The sequence below is a fragment of the Fusarium subglutinans genome (assembly GCF_013396075.1).
Source record: "Fusarium subglutinans strain NRRL 66333 chromosome Unknown NRRL66333_c0000132, whole genome shotgun sequence".
Taxonomy (NCBI): Eukaryota; Fungi; Ascomycota; class Sordariomycetes; order Hypocreales; family Nectriaceae; genus Fusarium; species Fusarium subglutinans.
In genome coordinates, this window is record NW_023502195.1 from 64,612 (window position 1) to 82,917 (window position 18,306).

Sequence of the window (18,306 nt, forward strand, 5' to 3'; positions counted from 1 at the left end):
TGAGATGGTCCGTAACCAATGAAGAACCTTGTCCCACCTGCCTACATGGGCTACCAGGCTGCGCAGACTGGGAAGAGGGGCATCATATTCGCTGATCTACGAGGGGAGTTTATGCAAATCAGAATCACATTCACATTAATAACATAACTGGCCCTCATCCGAAGCTGTCCATAGTTGGAATGCTCTTGCAAGGCTGAAAAGAAGGACGTGGCATTGGACGATTCGGTTTGTCTGGGTGCACCCCATTAATGACCTATGACCAGACGCCACTGTCACCTCTCCAGTGGGAATGACACAATGGCTTCGGTTTCTTTGTTAACGGACCCTGCAAAATACAGAGACGGACCCAGCTTTTCTTTCTTGTGCTCCTGATGCCTGCCGATGAACCCGACACTCTCCCACTCTCCCACCTCCTAGGAGCAGCAACACCAGGGCGTGAAGTAAGGCGAGGTGTGGCTCAAATGCACCCGACAGATGAGAATCCTGGCGGACGCAATCTTCCTTGAGCTCAGGTCAAAAATTCGGCGGCACAATCGGCTGCCGACTGGAAGCCCCCCCATATAGACCAACCAGTCCGCTGTCTGACACATTGGGGAACCCAACCTGCGGTTCTTCATGATATTCATGGATGCTCCATCATCCAGGTTCCTGGATCTAGAGGACTTCTAGCGGATCCGATCATCATGTATTCTTCACAGTCGCCAAGTTTTACCGCCGAATTTATTAAAGAGGAACCAGGAAAGCCAGTCCCCCAGAAGCCCGTCCGGAGAAGGGGTCTGAATGATCAGATAAAATGGGTGAAGGCGTGGATGTCAAAGTTACCTCAAGGGGATGAGGATTGGGACAACAACAGACCTTCGACACTAGAAGACATCTTGCGGCTGCGTGATCGTTTGACCATCTCTCACGTTGAGTCGCGTCGGGACATGGACTGGCTTACTCTTCTCGAGACCTATGCTGCTGCTTCCAAAGACTTTGAGGGACGAGAAACTCAGCTTCACTGCATGGTAATGGTCGCAGCCTGTCACGTGGCTCATGATCAAGGTCTTACCATAAACGAGGTTATGGATGCCATGGCTAAATGCGTTACTGGAGGCAGTGATACTCTTAGATCCAAGCGATTTGCACTACCCAAGTGTGTACAGATTGGCGATGAACTTGCTAAAGTACTGGGACCACGAGCATATGAGCTCCCTTTGAGAGGTAGGCTGTCTTGAGCTCCTGCTCGATTTATTACATACAAGATTCTTTATTCTCACAGTGTACAAACTAGTAAACTCGTATTTTACTTTTGGCCAGCACTTTACCGTCGAATGCTTCCCGATACTGCGCAGAGAGTCTGCTTTTGCGCATCGTCCAAACAACAAACTACCCTCGGACTTACTCCGAATCCCAAGTCTCGTCTATGAACTCTGTGACGGGAAAGTTAGGTAGGTGACGGTGTCACGCCATTCCTGTGTCGATTTCTGGACTCACAATCGGCAGTCTACAACAAATCGAAAAGGCTCTAGAGCCAGGCGGTGCGAAGGCCAAGGCGAGGTCGAAGTCACAGACGAAGTCGAAGGCGAGGTCGACGGGCAGCCCAGACAGCACCTGGAGTGTCGTTTCGAGCGCGGATACGGAACATGATATGATACATATCATGAAATAGGGCTTGTCGTTTGTCGGAAAGTCTATAGGGGTTCCAGGTGGAGAGGGATGTAGAGGAACCTTATGTGTCCTCCTTGAGCTTTGAGCCCCGTTTCCCGGAGATGAAGAGCAGATGTTGGTTCCCACGTCTCCTTCTGCAAAGACCGTTTGTCTCTGGAAACGAGCTCAATATCGTATTTTGTGTTTCCAAGGGCCACGACAATTGCAGTGTACCATTTTAGTAATGCCGAAGTGTTGCCCTTTTCGAGACGAAAAGCCTGGGGGCTGATCTCAGGCATTTTGAGATCTTTAATGACCATTCCGAACCCTCTAGCCCACGATTTGAGATCCTCTTCCTGCAAAGCATTAACATGTGATGAAACCAGGGGTTTAAGTTACTCCGTGAACAAGAATAACGGAAGGGCAAATATTACCAGATCTTGTAACAAAGCCTCACACAGTAGTCCACATGACTTTGGTAAACCATAAGTCAGTAACCCTTCTTTCTTCTCAACGGGAAAGAGAGTCAAGACTTCTGTCGTTGCGTCTTGTTGTAGAGCCTGCACACGAGGGCTCAGAGGCATCAGCCTATACAAAGGAGTTGTCATGCTTGGGTACTTTCATTGCATAAGTTGTGTGCCGCCAAGGAGAGTTAGAAGACAGCCGGGACCTACAGAAAAAGGCACAGGTAGCCTGGACCACCTTAACAATTACTGCATCCGTACACGACACGTTAGGCAGCTACCTTGGGAAATAAACCGGGGTGCCTCAGGCTTCACGGCAGATCAGATCGTCCGCCGGGGATTCAGGATGGATGCCGTGGTGATCCCCTATCCGATGACAACCTGGCTATAGGGGCGTCGGGAAAAGAGAGAACTCGTATCGTGGATTTCTCTCACCCAAGTATGTACTTTCATGCTTCTTGGCAGACAAGGAACTCTCAATGGCCGCAATGCTTGTTCTGCGAGACAATTACTGGCCTTTGCTATATCCACGCCAGGCTTGCCGAGAGAGAAGAAGAGCCCCAGCCCAACCGTTGAAGGACGGATCTTTTCTTCCACCAGCACGCGATGGCTGCATCATTTCCGCTATTCAGGTAAATGAGATAAAACTAGTGACGCAGAGTTTTCTTGGTTGAGTCTGAAATGCATGTTTTAAAAGGGTGCAAGCTTGGATTTAGGATGCAGACAAGTGCAATGAGAAGCTAGTCAATGAGGCGTGAGCAAATACCCTCCTCGTCAGGCTCTTGCAACCTTTCTGGAATATCGTTACGGCCCAGATCTACGATGCCTGACGATCATCTTGGTCAGGTTCTAGAAGACAGCGTTTTGTGTATCTAGCCTTGCCTCATTCGTCTTTAGCTCTTCAACCTCGCTGTCGTCAAGTTTCATAGAACATGGCCGTTCAGTTCCCTTCAGTTGAGACGAGTCTTTGATCTAGGCAGCTTGGACTCACGAAAAATCAGACTCGCAAGCTTATCCAAGTCCGTTGATGAGCTTGTAACTTTGCTAAGTAGATAAGCATGCAGGCATGTCAACATTGTCCACTTTTTCGTCAAGCGTGTTTGTGTTTGTGTTTGTGTTAGCTTTCGGCTCTAATGTGATCGCCCGGAAATGAGGTATTGGCCCACTCACTCCTTCTTTGGACGGATGTGATGCCAGCCTCAGATCTACCTTAAGCCTTGGATTGGTAGGGCTCTCGGTATTTGCTGGCGCCTTCTTTTGGGTGCTGGTCCCTGACTCGCGAGCTTCCACATTTCCGTGTCTCCGCCTTGGCTAAGCACTGGACCAGATAACGGGTTTATCCACGACGATGGACTAAAAATTACCAGAAATGGAGGTAAGACTGACTGAAATTGACGATTGGTTGGGGTGTGTCTCGCCGTGGAGTAGTAGTTGGGGCTGGAAATATCGACCTAGGGTGTGATGCGCCCAACAACTTGGAAGGTTGCCAAAAGAATCAAGATCGACTAAAAGCTGTGGAATTCGGATCCCGATGACGTATATTATAGTGAATATACAAAATGAGGAAATATCTGAGTGGCTCACAGACAAGCCAAGGGAGCAGAAATATCAGATCAGGTTATCATGGCAAAGCAAACTGACACTTGGGGATACTCCGTATATACATGGGTATTGCCTCTCTTCACATGCCCGTATAGACCAATCAACTCGGCTTGCTCGCCTTCAGATATACCGAGGTCCAAAAAGATTACGGCCCAAAGGGACCTTGTCCTGGAGGAACTCCATCCCTTGAGGTTGATAGTACGTAAACAAACACCAAAGAGCCTAGGATGATCTTACCGTTTCTGTCGGCTCTAAACGCAAGCTACAAAGTTCCACATTGTCTCTGCAAACCCCGCAACCGATCTACGAGCTAACAGGCTTCCCACGCTTCCATATTATTTCCACATTGTGCCAAGCGCGGCGGAAGTTGCCAGGCCACGCAGAGAGGCCCAGGCCCCAGGGCTGAAATCGATGACATTGATTGACAGGCTCTGGCGCCGTGTCTGTCATCCATCGGCTATCGACTGGCCCAGTTTTCAGGGGTCTCCTCTCTTTGTCTGTGCGTTCCGAGCGCACCAGAAAAGTTTGAAATGAATCTAATATTACTCTATTCGATCGCTTGGACCTTCATCAGACTTTTACGTATACGACTGGTTACTGCTTTATGCACGCATGCACTGATGAATTATCATGATTTAGGGTTGGGGATTTACCTAAAAGGGGCGGGCCGTGCCTGTAAGAAGCGCCGTTGTGCAGATTAAACCCGTCGTATTCACTGCGTTAATGAGGCGCAATCGAAATGCTTGGCACTTTTGACAGCCAGTGGTAACCGGTCATGCTCCGGATTATGTCCGGAGGTAGGCATAACATGCTCTATTATTAGACTGCATTCATGGAATGAATAAGGCCGAAACCCCCCTAAGGTATAATGCAACGACCTCATTCTCGTACCGTCTCTATGCCAAAAAAGGGGCCGATAGATAACAGAATTGTATGTAAAACGCAAGTGACTTTTGATATATAACACGTCAGATACCAAGTGTAAGCTGTTGCTACCCAAGTACAGCCACCAGGGCACCGATCATATCACTTGATAGTGCGTGCCAAGCCAAAGGATTGGTTCGTTCTGCTTATCCGCAATCCTCTGAGATGATTGATGTCGGGAAAAAAGGTATGGGGGTGGCTCATCACATACCGCTTCGAAATCCAGCTATTGACTATAGCATCATTGATGTCTTGCTGCTGCTACCTACCTTACGCATACCTAAATGTGTTCCTTTTCCTCCCATACCAGGCACTGAAGAGCATTTCTGATGCGTATCAGTCATAAGATGCTGTCCTTGGCATCAGAAGTGATGTACTAAACAGTCTAGACTGTATCCTGGCAGGACGAACTCCCGGTCGAGACGTTGCCAATTTCTAATTATAGATCATCTCGCCTAGGTAGCGACTACTACTTAATACGGCCAGCGACATGAAAACTCGGGTTACACCAACTGGTTTCTGACCAAGCCCTTCATAACGGCGCAGGAGAACCAGGAAAATTTGTGTGGTAGAGTTGCATACTGAGTGAGTGCAACAGACTGGATGAGGGCACTGGTTGCGCCTCTCCCCTTTCTGGTATCCTACCTTATAACTTATCTAAGGTATGTTATGGGTTAACGCCAAGATACCAACAATGACTTTTCCGTATATCCGTGATGGTTCTCTACCTTATGTAGAACGATAATGGATGGGACGGTATTGGAATTACCGGTAATTACACTAGCTCCACGTCCTACATCGCCTGTACGAGTATACATAAGAACACATGTCAACTCTGGTTGGATCGTCCCAGAATTTCCAATAGAGGACGAATGCGTGTTCATTGCTGCTGTAGCTTGTGATTCGGCCTTTGATCGTGAGACAGTGACATGTGGCTGTCACGAAATATCACCTCGACTACCTACTAACCTACCTACTAAGGCAGACGCTGAAAGAGTCACACTCACCATGGACGTCGCTTACATTGCTCCACCATTTACAGCATCTGGCAGTTGTCCTTACAGTCAACCTCTACAGGGCCTTGTATAACTGGGAAATCGCCTTGGAAAGGTCAACCATAAACGCGTTACAGACAATAGAAAGAACACCCATAAGGTTTCTCCCCTAAACGAACGCGTCGACCTCTCATGATTGTATGCTTCATCTCCTTCATCTTTGGGGTTTCACCAAACACCCTGCATGTTTAGCTGCAACACTACACTACGCCGCCACCTCGCCTGGTGTTGGCTCATCCAGCGGTTGGCGAAATGTTCTCATGGACACCATTGCCCTCTCAAAAGGCGACCTTCGCACCCACTCAGTCTCCGAAGCCAAAACGCGTATACGACAAGGTTCTCTCTCGGCAAATTCTACTCACTTCGCATGATGCTCTAGACCAGTCATAAACAAGGATAGACGTGGGCCACCTGCTATGGGAGTGCAAATGGAAAATGAGAAACTCTTATGCACTTTCTTTACAATAGAGAAATCAGGCAGCCAGTCATGTTTACTGCAAAATCACAGATATATACATACCTAGGTAGGTAGTAGTCACAAACCTGATACCACGGAATACCTTAAGGTTATGGTTAACAAATAACCTGGTATTGGGGTACAGTAGTATAACATAACCCTATCAGAGTTTGTTTGATAGAGAGGCATCTCTATCCCTCGATTTCCTCCTTTGACCTCGAAATGCCAAGTGGAGGTATCAAAACAACAGATAAAAACCAAAAGTCGAAGATTGTTTTACAAAAGTCATACGCGATATTCACAATTCTTAACGATTTTCCAACGACTTCTTAGTTTCAGCTCGTCTTGAAAAGACACGTTAACAGGGTCCATACACTAGGGCCTGGACGGGCATACTTATCTCAGCACAGTATACCTAGGGAGTTAGTAGCTTAGTACTTAGAATTGGAGGCGATGATGTCTACAGCTGGGGACTCTTGGACATCCGAATTTGGGGGGAAAATATGGGAAATACAACTGGACTACTGATTAAGCTCTGGCAATATGCCGATCATCCATAGCCCTCTTGGTAGGTATGTTAGCATGCAATACACCCAAGCAATCTTTTTTTTTTTTCAATGCAGTTCAATCCATCAATTCCCGCGAATCTTGTGTGTCGCGTCCTGCTTTGTCCTCTAAATCAAGTGCCTACCAACTACTTAGTGCTTACATCGGATCGCCCCCAAACTTTCCGTCTTCACCAAAAGAGAACCCGCCATCGTCACGCCTCGAGCTGAACAGGAAGCCTCAGCCACACTCCGACACCTGCTTCCAGACCTGGACTCACACTCTCGCCAAACATTCGACTCTACAACAAAGACCCAGTCCCCAAGACACGATCTCCGCCATTCTCGATTTCCCTTAGATACAGTCGCGACTCATCGACTTGATATGCTCGACGGCTTCCCACCGTAGAGCGACAAAGCGTCATGGACGCGTCGGTAACCGACGTACGTCGCTCCAGTATCGAGAAGATGCCCATTTCTCCAACTCCGCCTGTTGACAGACTCCCCGACGAGATCATTGAACAGTGAGTAATCACAGGGGTTTCCGCAACTTTACATCAAACTTGTCCTTGGCCGTATCGAACGACTGGTGTCATCGGCAAGCGCCGTCCTCTCCTTTTATCATGTGCTAACGTTTGTCATTCCGTGTTAGGATTCTTCGACAAACTGACCCCAACGGCTTTGCGTCTCTTGTGCTCCTGAACCGCAAATGGAGAGGTGTTTCTCAACGAGCTCATCTTTATCGCCATCAGCTATCGAGATGTCCTTCATATTCGGCGAGCCATCCCACACCACCACAATCGGACGATGACAATCTCCCCGAGTTGCGACGGCTTTTTGCTCGTGAAGTAAAGCGAAACCTCTTCCAGGCATATCTACGACCAAGGGAAGCGACGTTCAAGCTTATTTCGACCTCAATCAGCTCTTCATCATGTCCCGGTGGCGAGGGTATGCAATACAGTGCCTCCCCAAAGGGGCACCATCTTCTAGCATACAATTCGGGCAGGATTTATGTGATCGACTTGAAAGGTTTGAACCTGGAAGTCAAGAGGGAGTTTAAGATTCTTCGTCGGCCTGTCGCCGCTTGTATCAACGATAAAGGCACCCTCTTGGCAGTCTTGTCTACTGAGATGCAGGTCGACTTGTACGACTTGCAACAAAGCCCACCCCGCCGCTCACGGTCTATAATTCTTGACAACACTCCACGAACGATCGCTTTGTCCCCATGTGGTTCTGTTCTAGCTGCTGCTTATGAAGGTGGCATCGAGGTATCGTCTTTAAGGCCTGATGCGCTGGCCACTGATCGAAGAGCTGTGAAATGTGATGCTGTCGACGCTTTATCTTTCTCATTTGATGGGACTCAAATTCTCGGTACTACTATTCATTCGGCGCCACCTAGCACCGTCATAATTACAGCTCCATACTATGACCCAGGCCCTCATATGTCTGAAGATAACCTAAGCCCCCTATGGACGACGTCGATCCTGTTCCCAAACACCAGTCGTGACTGCAGTCATGCCGTTCTGCTTCAGGATGGAAGCGAAGAGGAGGCAAGCTGGACTTTCACCTATGACAGGAGTTTCGAGACCTTCCGAGCTGTTCGAATTGATGACCTTCGGAATGGCACAACTTACTTTACTGGACCCGTACCAAGTGTATCTCCACAAACCAGTCTCATTCCCTCCACACTCCCTTCTACAACATATCGGGGTGAACTAGTGTCGGCTGGTTTTCAAGGGAGGGAGGTATGGATATATGGCATACCTGAGGACTTGGATGCTGTCCCTGACAATGTGTCATCGTCAAACGATGGGTCGGCATCTGGTCTAGGGCGACAAAATAGTGATAGGAGTGGTACATCGCGACGGGCATCTACGCGAATCAATAACCCAGAAAGTGTCAGAGTGCCTAAATGGCAGATTTTGTGCGACCAACTAAGGAACACCTTTGTTTCTGGCTTCAGGGTTGCTGAGCACGGGGAAGTTAAAACAGTGAAATGGGTTGCAGGGCATGGTAGCTCATCTATTCAGGAGCGCCTGGTAATTGCCGCAAGGGGGGTCGGAGCACCGCGGTTAGTGACAGAGGAGGAAGATATGGATTTTGTCGATGGTGGTCGAGTCACGCTCTTGGACTTTGACTATGGCATTTCCAACGGAACCAAGTCAGAGATCGTCATTGAGGTCGGCACTGATAACCCAGAGGTGCTGGAGGAAGAGCAACGCGATCTGGCAACCGAAGTCGCCATTGTGCGGCGGCGTACTGTTGCTCAGAGGCGAGGTGGCCGTGGCGGCTCATCATTGCTTCGGGCTGCTACGTCAGCTTCTCGACCTCGTGCAGCTCCTGATGCTGCAGCTATACCGGCGGTCCCACGAATGCCGCTTAACGAGGACCACAGTAATGATGATGATGACCCTTTGCTTCCTCGGAGGATTGGTCAGCTTCCATCCCAGCCAGCAAATCGTCGAGCAGTTGTCGAACCTGTGAGCCCCAGTGAAGATGGAGATGCTCCTTCGATCGAAGAAATGGAGGCTTTAGATGCCCCTTACTCGCATGCTAGCCCACGTTCCCAGACCACGCTGCGTCGTGCTGCGACCGCTGCCGCCGTCGACAGATCCCTTCATCCCCGAACTGCGGATGGACGACGTATTGAGTATCGACGTGCTGATGGCCGAAGAGAGCATCCACATGAGAGTGATGCTGACAATTGGGTACCTCCTCCTCCACCATATCAAAAGGAGGACCCAGGCCCCGATTTGCCGGCCTTTATGCGTGGTCCTTCTGTTGCTCCCATAGGACTTGGCGGTGCATCTGTTCCAGCTCCAGCTCCAGTGTCAGCACTGCCAGATCATGCTATGTCCGCCTCTAGTCGTCCTGGGTCTGAGGATTACCGAGTACCCGGCACCGACTCCAAAGGCGAGCAGCCCGGAAACAATTCATCACAGCAAGCCTCTGGCCAACATCCTCTGCGAGGATATACCACCAGAGATCAACTGCAGGCTGGCGATGCAACACAAAACAGTGTGAGCCCTGTACCCCAGACGGATGAGGATGCTGATCTATACGACGTGACTCCCCCCCGCTCTCCACGACAGGAAGCGCCTCAACATACAGGCAGAACTTCTGAAACCAGGGCACGACAAACATCAATATCATCTGCTGTGTCAGCTCTTACATCTAGGGCCGTGGCAGTTCCTATCAACTCCTGTGAGGGGCAGTCACCTTCACCAGTGCAGGCAGATATCCCAGCTTACGTCCATTCTGGCCCAGGTGGTCGAATACCAGCGGTAAGTGTGGAGAGGCCATCGACCGTTTCTACGGCCCAGGTCGGGTCAGACCCAGCGCCTAGAGTGAGGCGGCTCTCGAATGCTCAAACTTGGCCTCGAGTTGCAGGCCATGAGGCTGAGCAAAATGTTGCGTCGGCTGAAGGGTATCCATTCCCAATGTCCCCACCTGCCGACCAACAGGCCGCGGATGAATCGATTTCGGGCCTCCCCCCTCTGCCGAGTTCGAGTCAGCTTGCGAGTCTTAGCAAAAGAGTCAGCCAGGGTAACCCAAGACGGCTTTCTGGAGGGTTCCAGGTCCCAAGAAGGCCTGTTGGGAGTTTCGACCGTAGTTCGTACGTGTCAAGCTCCCTGCCCAATTCATTAGTGGCAGGGCCATCCAATCTCAGTCGCCCAGAACCCGATCAACCTCTTATAATTAGCACTCCTAAGGGTGTATCGGGTGCTTTCGACTCTCCAAGCCGGCAAGTATCTGGGCGAAGGAATGAGACTCCTCTATTGGCCCCGATCCCTCGGCACCCACGGCCGGTACCTGGCTCGAATCAGAGGCCGACTGTTGAGCGACTTGAAACCATCTACAGTATTGCCTCGAGTCACGGAGGCAACCCGCCCACCACCGTTCCACTGCCCAACCAGCAGGTGCCGGCATGGCTGCATGCTCCTCCAGTGCCGGTCACTAGAACATCGCCAACTGTTAATCGCCGGCCAAGTCGTGCTGAACGAAGCGCAGCCAAAAACATCAAGGATGCCAAAAAGCGTGGTTGGTCAGCCAAACCTAAAAAGAAGAAGAAGGCTGCAGATGCTGCAAGCAGTGCAGGTTGGACAGACATATCGACCGGCTCTGGAGAGAGGGAAAAGGAGAAAGAGAAGGATAAGAAGTGTATCGTCATGTGAGACATCAACTTGCACAAATTGACAATATTGAGTAAACACTGGAGGTAATACCCAGGCTGGCGCCACATAAGAAGTTTATGGACATGATGGACTGGGCGCACATACCCAATCACTACGCTTTTTGTTTTGTGCGATTCGTTTCCTTTGGCATCAGCCTCGCGGGCTGCATCTTGTTCACTCGCTAGGTTCCCTTTCTTCTATCAACGGGTTGGCATAGCGTGTTTTTTTATTGTCATGGGAGCGCCGGAGTCAGCAAAAACGGCTAACAGAAAGTGAGTGCTTCTTGACGGTCATGGGTTATTTAGTTGTCGTTGTTATATACCAAACATATACCAGTTTTGATACTGCACTGAAGCAACTTGCTATGACTGATTTCTTTGATCCATTCCTTTTGCTTGACTTGTTTTGAGACGAGACGATCGAATATTCGCATATCATTTCTTAAATAATCTATCTATAACTCTTATCAAACATAAAACATTGCAATATTAAAGCATAACAAGATTTGGGTCTTGCTGAATTAGCCCAGGGTATAAACGACAGCTACTCCAGTATTTATATCCACAACGCCCAAAATCAGTTCTAGTGAGAGGATGCCACCCTGCACTGCAGGTGGTGGTGAAGGGATGTTGCATTAGAGAGAGACGTGAATGGTGTGACTCGAAAGGAAATGGTAAAAGCCAGTGAGGTCTAAATTCTGGGAGTGGTTCCGGGGACGTAGGGCTTCCCTCGCCGCACAGCGCCAAGATCAGCCTCGTCCATCAGGTCGGTGAATGTTGTCGCTCTCGTCAGGGGGCGGGGTTTCACGATGGTGCTGGGGTCCGCGAAAACATTGATATTCTCGCTACTCGGCTCACGCTGAAGCTCAGGGGTACTTGGTCGGCGACTACAGTACGACGAGCCCTTCATAGCGCGGATCGGGGGCAGCCGAACGTTTCCATGTCGAAGAGACTCTTCATTGTCGAAGGGACTGGGTTGGGCATTGGGTGAGGGATTGGGTGAGTCGAAGGGATTCGGAATAGAGATACGAATCCGCGGAGGCGGGGCGTTGAGGCGCGTGCCAGCACTGGAGAGCTGGCGCGCAGGCACAATGCTTGAGCGTTGGGTTGAAGGGGTCTTGAGGATGAAGTCGGCGCGGTAAGAGTTGGGCTGGCTGATGGGCTCGGAGATGATATTTCCGAACGAGGCATCGCTCGTGGATCGACGGCCGTACCCGTATATATGACTACCCTTCTCTGAACCTTGCGCATCACGTTTGTTCTGGCGACGGACGTAGAGGAAGATTACAACGGCGGTTATCAGAAGAATGATACTGCCGCCGACGACGCCGCCGACGATGGAGGTAGTAGCAGGCCCCGAGTTGCCGGACTTGGAGTCTTCGTCCTTGTCTGAGCTATTATCTGAGCCAACTGCTGCTGTGGGCTCAGCGCTCGTGGAGGGTGCAGCGCTGATGGAGATGGTCTCGATAGCCCCCGTAGCAGTAGTTATGGCACTGGGAATCGGCGTAGACGTCTCGTTGGGAAGCTCAGCGCCTTCTGGGACATTGGTCTGATCCTTGTCGATCACACACTGCTCGTCTTCACACGAGTATCCAAAAGGACAGCACTTCTGTCCACATTTTTCAAGATCGAGGTTGAATACTATGGTCTTGACAGGGGCGTTGGGGAACTCTCTCTGGTCCTGGCCGCGGATATCGCAGGTGATGGGTTGAATGACGTTACATGTCTGGCCGCTGGGACAGCATACTGCTGTGGTCTTGCCAGCGAGAAGTCTGCAGGAGTTGCCCTTGGGGCAGCAAAAGTTGGCAATGTCGCTGTTGCATGATGTCTGATCCGCATCGCATGTGTCTTGGCGGGCGAAGATACTGTTCGCGGGGAGAGCGGAGGATGCTGAAGCGTAGAGGGCTGTGATAAACAGGACCCTCAGGGGTGTTGGGAGTCTTCCCAAAAGCATATTTGGCGTGTATTATGCGTGTAGTTGTTGGTTGTGGTCTTTAGTGTCGGTTACTAAGCGTTGGTTTTGTTGGTTCGTTGTTGAAGGAATGTCTTCGGGTGAATGTGATATTGTATATGCAAGGAGTCAAGAGAAGATGATATGCAGAAGAGTTGGCAAGTCAGACACAGCCAGCGCGTATGACAAAGAGGTAAGGAATGAGTCAACTGAACAAGTGATTATATGGCTTGTTTTTGTTTGTTCGATAGAACAGCCAAGGTGAAGAAACGGAACAGTAAATACAGGACGCAGAATAAGAGAGGGAGAAAAAAGAGGGAAGACAAGGGTACTAGACAAAGACGGAGAATAGAACCATGAGGTCACTGTCTTCTTTCCATCATGGGCATGGATGGACATGGTCTTCCTCTGCCTTGCCGCCTTGTCCGTTGAGAGTCATCTCGACCCATTCGTGGACGATATTTCAGGCTCGACTGTCGCATCAGAGACCATTGGGCGGTTGATCAGAGATGCTGAGAGCCAGTCGCTGAGAGGGTCTAGGGCCTATCGCTTGACACGCCAGTGGACACTACGTAGTAGGTCTAGAACTGCCAGACATGGGAGGATAATAGAAACTGGTTTTGTTTGGCGATAATGTCGCCATGGTTGAGAGTTGAGACAGACGAAAATGCAGTGGTTGGCTGAGAGTCTCAGACGACATTAAGCGCGCGGCGATGCATGTCGCGGATTGGTTCCCGTTGAGCAGAGCCCAGTAAAAGTTTGGCTGTGGGAGGCTCTGTCTCAGGCGCTGAAGACTCATGGCCAAGCCCTAAGGCTGGGCGCGTAGTTTTCTAACTTGGACCCAGTCTGTGATGGGATCCAATGAGACGAGTAGCTCCATGAGAGAGGTCACTGTTTCAAGGCCAGTTCTGGGCACAGAGTGAGTGCAAGAAAGAGAAAAAAAAGAAAAAAGTGTTGTGTTATTTAAGCTTTAACATGCTGTTTCTTGTCGTTATGGGCTGCCTCTCTTTCGGTCTTGTCAGTGAAGATGGTAAGGTACTTAGGTAGGTACTTATGTACTCTCTACTTGGTTGTTCAGTGACGATAGGGATCCTGTCACTGGAATGGAACAAAGCACGGATATATTGGTCTCCAGTGCGTTCTCTGGTTCTTTGTCCCCGCTGTAACATGACTACCTAACTGAACCCTTACACCCATTATCGTGATACAAACCACCAAAAGCCTCTATCCTATAGTTAGACCATTACTGTAATATTCTTCGTCTATATCCGTACTGCATGCCATTTACCCGATCATCCCCTCTCTGACCCCCTTGTATTCGCCAAAGTCACCCCCTGGACTCTCGCACACAGAAATGCATCTCACAAAATCTAGGCTTCGGCAAGAGGCAAAAAGTCCACGTCTTCTCCGCTGCGGTCGTCAGTACAGAAAAGAATGCCCAGGATGCCCTACCTAACTTACCTTACACTACACTACAGGGGGTGTGTAAGTCATTAGATCCAGTAACTCTACGCACTGTCCAGAAGACCTGAAGACCGGGGGCATAGGTTGTCTTACCTTTCCTGTAGCTGTTGAAGAATACGTGTTTGCCTCTCAGTTTCCATACTGTAAATCAAATGCACTGCGATGCTATGCGATGCGCTGATGTGCTGGTCCCTTTCTGTATCCCTCGTTGTATATGCACTGCGACTCGTACGGAGTGGCGGCTTATGATGTTGCATGCATTGGACATTCTCATTCAGAGTGAGGCTTTAAGAGAGATGGTCTATAGGATAAAGTAGATATGGAAAAGGTTCCCAGATACCTATAAATACTATGAATTGTCCTCGTACTGCATTTGCATACTAGGTAGCATTGCATGCGGCTTCCTTTCCATACATCCGCAACAGGCATAAGGCCTCATTTGTCCAGCACGTGTGCCACAGTATAAACATTCTCAGACCACTGGAAAACTCCCTGTATCTAGATGCCTGATTACTAACCTACCTACCTACCTACTGTAGCAGCACATATCTGCATACCACCCCCACGGAGAACCTACCTCTCCCCGGCTTTCATGGTGTGATGATGCTGACCTCTGCCGGGGATAATTAAGCACACAAGTAAAAAGAACCCATCATATGCGGAATAATATGCTAGCAGGTGAAGTAATCAGACCGAGGTATTAATGCCCATCCCAGTTGTGCCTCTCGGAGTTGGGATCCCTTTTCAGAGGCTTGCAGTCAGCACTGGAGAAAAGTCCCCGAATTATGTGGCGTGAGTTACATGATCAGACAGATACTGTCATCTCACCTTCCGTGATCGTTACTGTGAGGGAATAAACAAAGTGCGTGGTAATGTCACAGTGTTGGGAGCCAATTGCAACAATAAAGTGCTTTGTTCATTGTCTGCCTTGTCTCAGCAAGGTCATCATGTCCTATCTGTATACCGCTTCCTTTCTGGGAGCTAGCCCATAACCAGCTTCCCAGAGCCTCTCTTTTCATATCGTCATCCTTCACGGCGCCTTTACCCCAGATCCTTCATTGCGCCGTTTCCCCCAATACCATTGCCCGCTTGGTATCATAGTAAAGCAATAAACAATAGCGAGTGGTCCCGAGTCTCGCGTTACTCGGCCGTTTCCATCCAGTAAACTGACATTTAGAACGGCATCGTGGTGCCGCCCCATTTGTTCCTGCATATGGCCATGGCCATCTATCTTCTGCCAAACGTCCTATGCATGCATGTCCCTAACGCCTCGTCCCCGTAACAAAATATGTCGAGTGTGGTGCATCCAAGTGTCGCTCTTCGTGCTCCCACAGTCATCTCAAAACGCCTTGCGGCTTCCTCTAGTAACCCATCCCAGTAGGTATCATTGTATATGAAGTGAAACGAAGAAAAGGAAAATATAACTCTGCCCTTTCGGGACAGAGAGTAAGTGAATAACATACCCTCGTGTAGGACTTGGAAGTCTCACTTCCAAGCCTGGTCCTCGACGGCTGGCAAATGCCTGCTTCGCCTGATGAGGTGGTCCTGGCCGCTCTCATGTTACTGAAAAGAAGGAAGGTCAGAGCAGAACTTGATGGTCTCACCCAGCACGGTCCTGCGACCCTTCAAAGGCCAGCCAAGAAGGTTTGCAAAGAGCAGTGCTCAGATCAACAAAAAGTCCCATCCCTTCGATTGCATGACATCCCGCCAGTGGATGTGTAGCTGGGCCGCCTCAGACGTCGTGGACCCGGGTGTGCTCACACCCGAGAGGCTGTCATTCTGAACCCACACCTCATGCAGGAGGGTGGCTACACGTCCCATGGTGCCAAACCTAGCCGAGTCGCCCAGCTGAGCCAGGCGATCCTCGAAGAATGCACGGAATGAGCTACCAGGAACGCTGATGGAGCCGCCAATGAGATAGACCCAAGCCAGGTTGCGGTCAAACCCATTGGGGCCCGAGGGAATGTGCTGAAGCACCGTAGTCAGCTTCTCAACCAAGCCCATGGGTGATGGCTGTCTAGGGTTGAATCCAGGAACCAGACTGCAGAGGAAGATGCGAGCAGCAATGCGGAAAGCCATGGTCATGTTCTTAGAAAGCTGCTTAGGTGAAAGACTGCCATTGGCATTGAAAGGCATCTTGGGGCCTGCATCGCCCATCTCGGTCAAGCTGATCTGTTCTCCAAGAGCAGAGACATGCTGGCAGAGTGTGAAGTCATCCATGCCATCCTTCTTGAGAGACTCGAGACAGGCGATCTCGGAAATGAGATACATGACCCGGTCATCACATCCCATCAGCTCGCGCAGGCCGAGGCTAGGGTTGAGCTGAGAAAGATGCTTCTCACGGTAAGTGTGAGCAAATGTTGGTGAGCGACCCTTCATGGTGGCACCGAGAATGTCAATCCATGACGAGAGAGACATGTTGAAGGGGGTTTGCATTGAAGCCCGAGTAGGGTCAGAGACGATGCCGGGAAGGTCAAGCTTCTGCACCAAGCTGATGGCGGCCTGGAAATGCTGATGCCAAGGAATATCGAGAAGCCCATCGTCGTAGCGGCCAACGACAGACTGGAAGAAGATGAGGCCAAGAGTCGCCTCGAGAATTTGCTGGTGATTCTCGTCCTTCTTGAGAGCCTCGCAAAGAGCCCAGATGGTAGCATAGCGATGGCGCATGATGTCGTTGTCAATGTCCTCAGTAGAGGTAGAGCCATTGGTATGTGATTTGAGGTGTTGAGCAGCAACACTCAGACAGCAGTGAAGGTAGGCACTGTTTGACTGAAGAGCAGGGAGTATCAGGTCTGAGCTGACTGAGCAATGTTGGTTGGACTCGAGGATGGGAAAGATGGTTGGCAGAACGAATTGGATGAAGTGGTCCAGCAGGCGCTGGTCATTTTCATCCAACTCAATCTTGACTTGCCTCGACTCTGTGGAAGGGCCATGTGAAAAGTCGAAGAAGTTGCAGTTGAGGGTCTCCTCTGAAAGGGATTCCTTGCGCTCTTGGAAGACCTGCTCGGCCCACTCGCCGTCGAGAGGACCGTTGGGTAGAACAGTACCTGCTGGGGGAGGAGTGTGGTAAGTGCTGAAGGTGGAGATGTGTGATTCGCGAACTGTGGGCACATCGTTCACAAACATCTGTCGCTCTGTCTTGACATCGATCTCGTAAGGCGAGTAGCTACCAAACATGAACTCGGGGTGCATTGGCGCACCGAATCCATACTCGTTCCCACTCGGGGGGCTGTTGAAGTTGAACGCAGCCGGGAATTGAGAGTCTATGGAGGCTGATCTTGTGCGGTCAAGGGGATCAGTGAAGGTGGCTGATGTGGGAAGAGAGTGCGTGAGGCCAGGAGGAGAGCTTGTGACAGAGTTCTGGATGTTGTGTGATGACTTCTCAGAGAGCTTCTTGCGCTTGATGATCATCTTGATGTCCTCCTTGTGTTTCCTTCTCATATCGTTGTTGCCCCACCACATGGGTCGCTTGTACTCGCATTGCAAGCCGAGGTGCTTGCAGGCTGTGCACATGGGAGTTCCCTCGTCGCATTTCTTGCGTCGCAAACGGCAAGTATAGCAGCCTGCGAGATTCATGTTAGCTCACCATACTTCAGTAAGATGGTATAAGCGAGCGTACCTGTTCTTGAACGACGATGCATCTGCGTCTTTGTCTTTGGCTTGCCATTGCTGGCTTTGGAGGCCGGTTTGGCCTTTGAAGACTGTGATACAGTCATGTTGACGGTGCTTCCAGGTGCTCGCGACACGCCTTTGCGATGGTCGGGGGGCAGCGTAGACATTTGTAGGCTGCGATGCTTGGTCCTTAGAGTATTGGCGTGGTAGAGGACCAGGAGGGGTGTGTGATCGACAAGGGGGGAGTGGTACTGTGTAATCAGGGACCAGACGCACACTGTACTCTAAACCCAGGCCTAGTCGAGTGTGGAGTCGATCAGAGCGGGACGGGATGGAGAAATTGTCTCTGCTGGTCTTTTGCTTTAAACTGGGCTGAGGATCCAGAAGCGAAAGCCAAGAGGTTGGGCGTTGGGAAACGTGACCGGGGGG

General features: G+C 50.2%; 4 protein-coding genes across 4 annotated transcripts; 2 read left to right on the top strand and 2 right to left on the bottom strand.

Moving 5' to 3' along the window:
- Positions 1–683: 683 nt before the first annotated feature.
- Positions 684–1,651, top strand: FSUBG_9053 (uncharacterized protein; the record flags this gene model as incomplete). The annotated part of the gene is made up of 3 exons (XM_036687525.1): positions 684–1,203; positions 1,262–1,430; positions 1,486–1,651. The coding sequence occupies 3 exons, from the start codon at positions 684–686 to the stop codon at positions 1,649–1,651; spliced, it is 855 nt and encodes a 284-aa protein (XP_036535466.1).
- A 5,448-nt stretch (positions 1,652–7,099) lies between these two features.
- On the top strand, positions 7,100–10,851 carry FSUBG_9054 (uncharacterized protein; the record flags this gene model as incomplete). Its single annotated transcript, XM_036687526.1, has 2 exons — positions 7,100–7,200; positions 7,329–10,851. The coding sequence occupies 2 exons, from the start codon at positions 7,100–7,102 to the stop codon at positions 10,849–10,851; spliced, it is 3,624 nt and encodes a 1,207-aa protein (XP_036535467.1).
- A 690-nt stretch (positions 10,852–11,541) lies between these two features.
- On the bottom strand, positions 11,542–12,804 carry FSUBG_9055 (uncharacterized protein; the record flags this gene model as incomplete). The annotated part of the gene is made up of 1 exon (XM_036687527.1): positions 11,542–12,804. One exon carries the CDS (start codon positions 12,802–12,804, stop codon positions 11,542–11,544), a length of 1,263 nt encoding a protein of 420 aa, XP_036535468.1.
- A 3,123-nt stretch (positions 12,805–15,927) lies between these two features.
- Positions 15,928–17,981, bottom strand: FSUBG_9056 (transcriptional regulatory protein pro-1; the record flags this gene model as incomplete). Its single annotated transcript, XM_036687528.1, has 2 exons — positions 15,928–17,828; positions 17,885–17,981. The coding sequence occupies 2 exons, from the start codon at positions 17,979–17,981 to the stop codon at positions 15,928–15,930; spliced, it is 1,998 nt and encodes a 665-aa protein (XP_036535469.1).
- Positions 17,982–18,306: the final 325 nt, after the last annotated feature.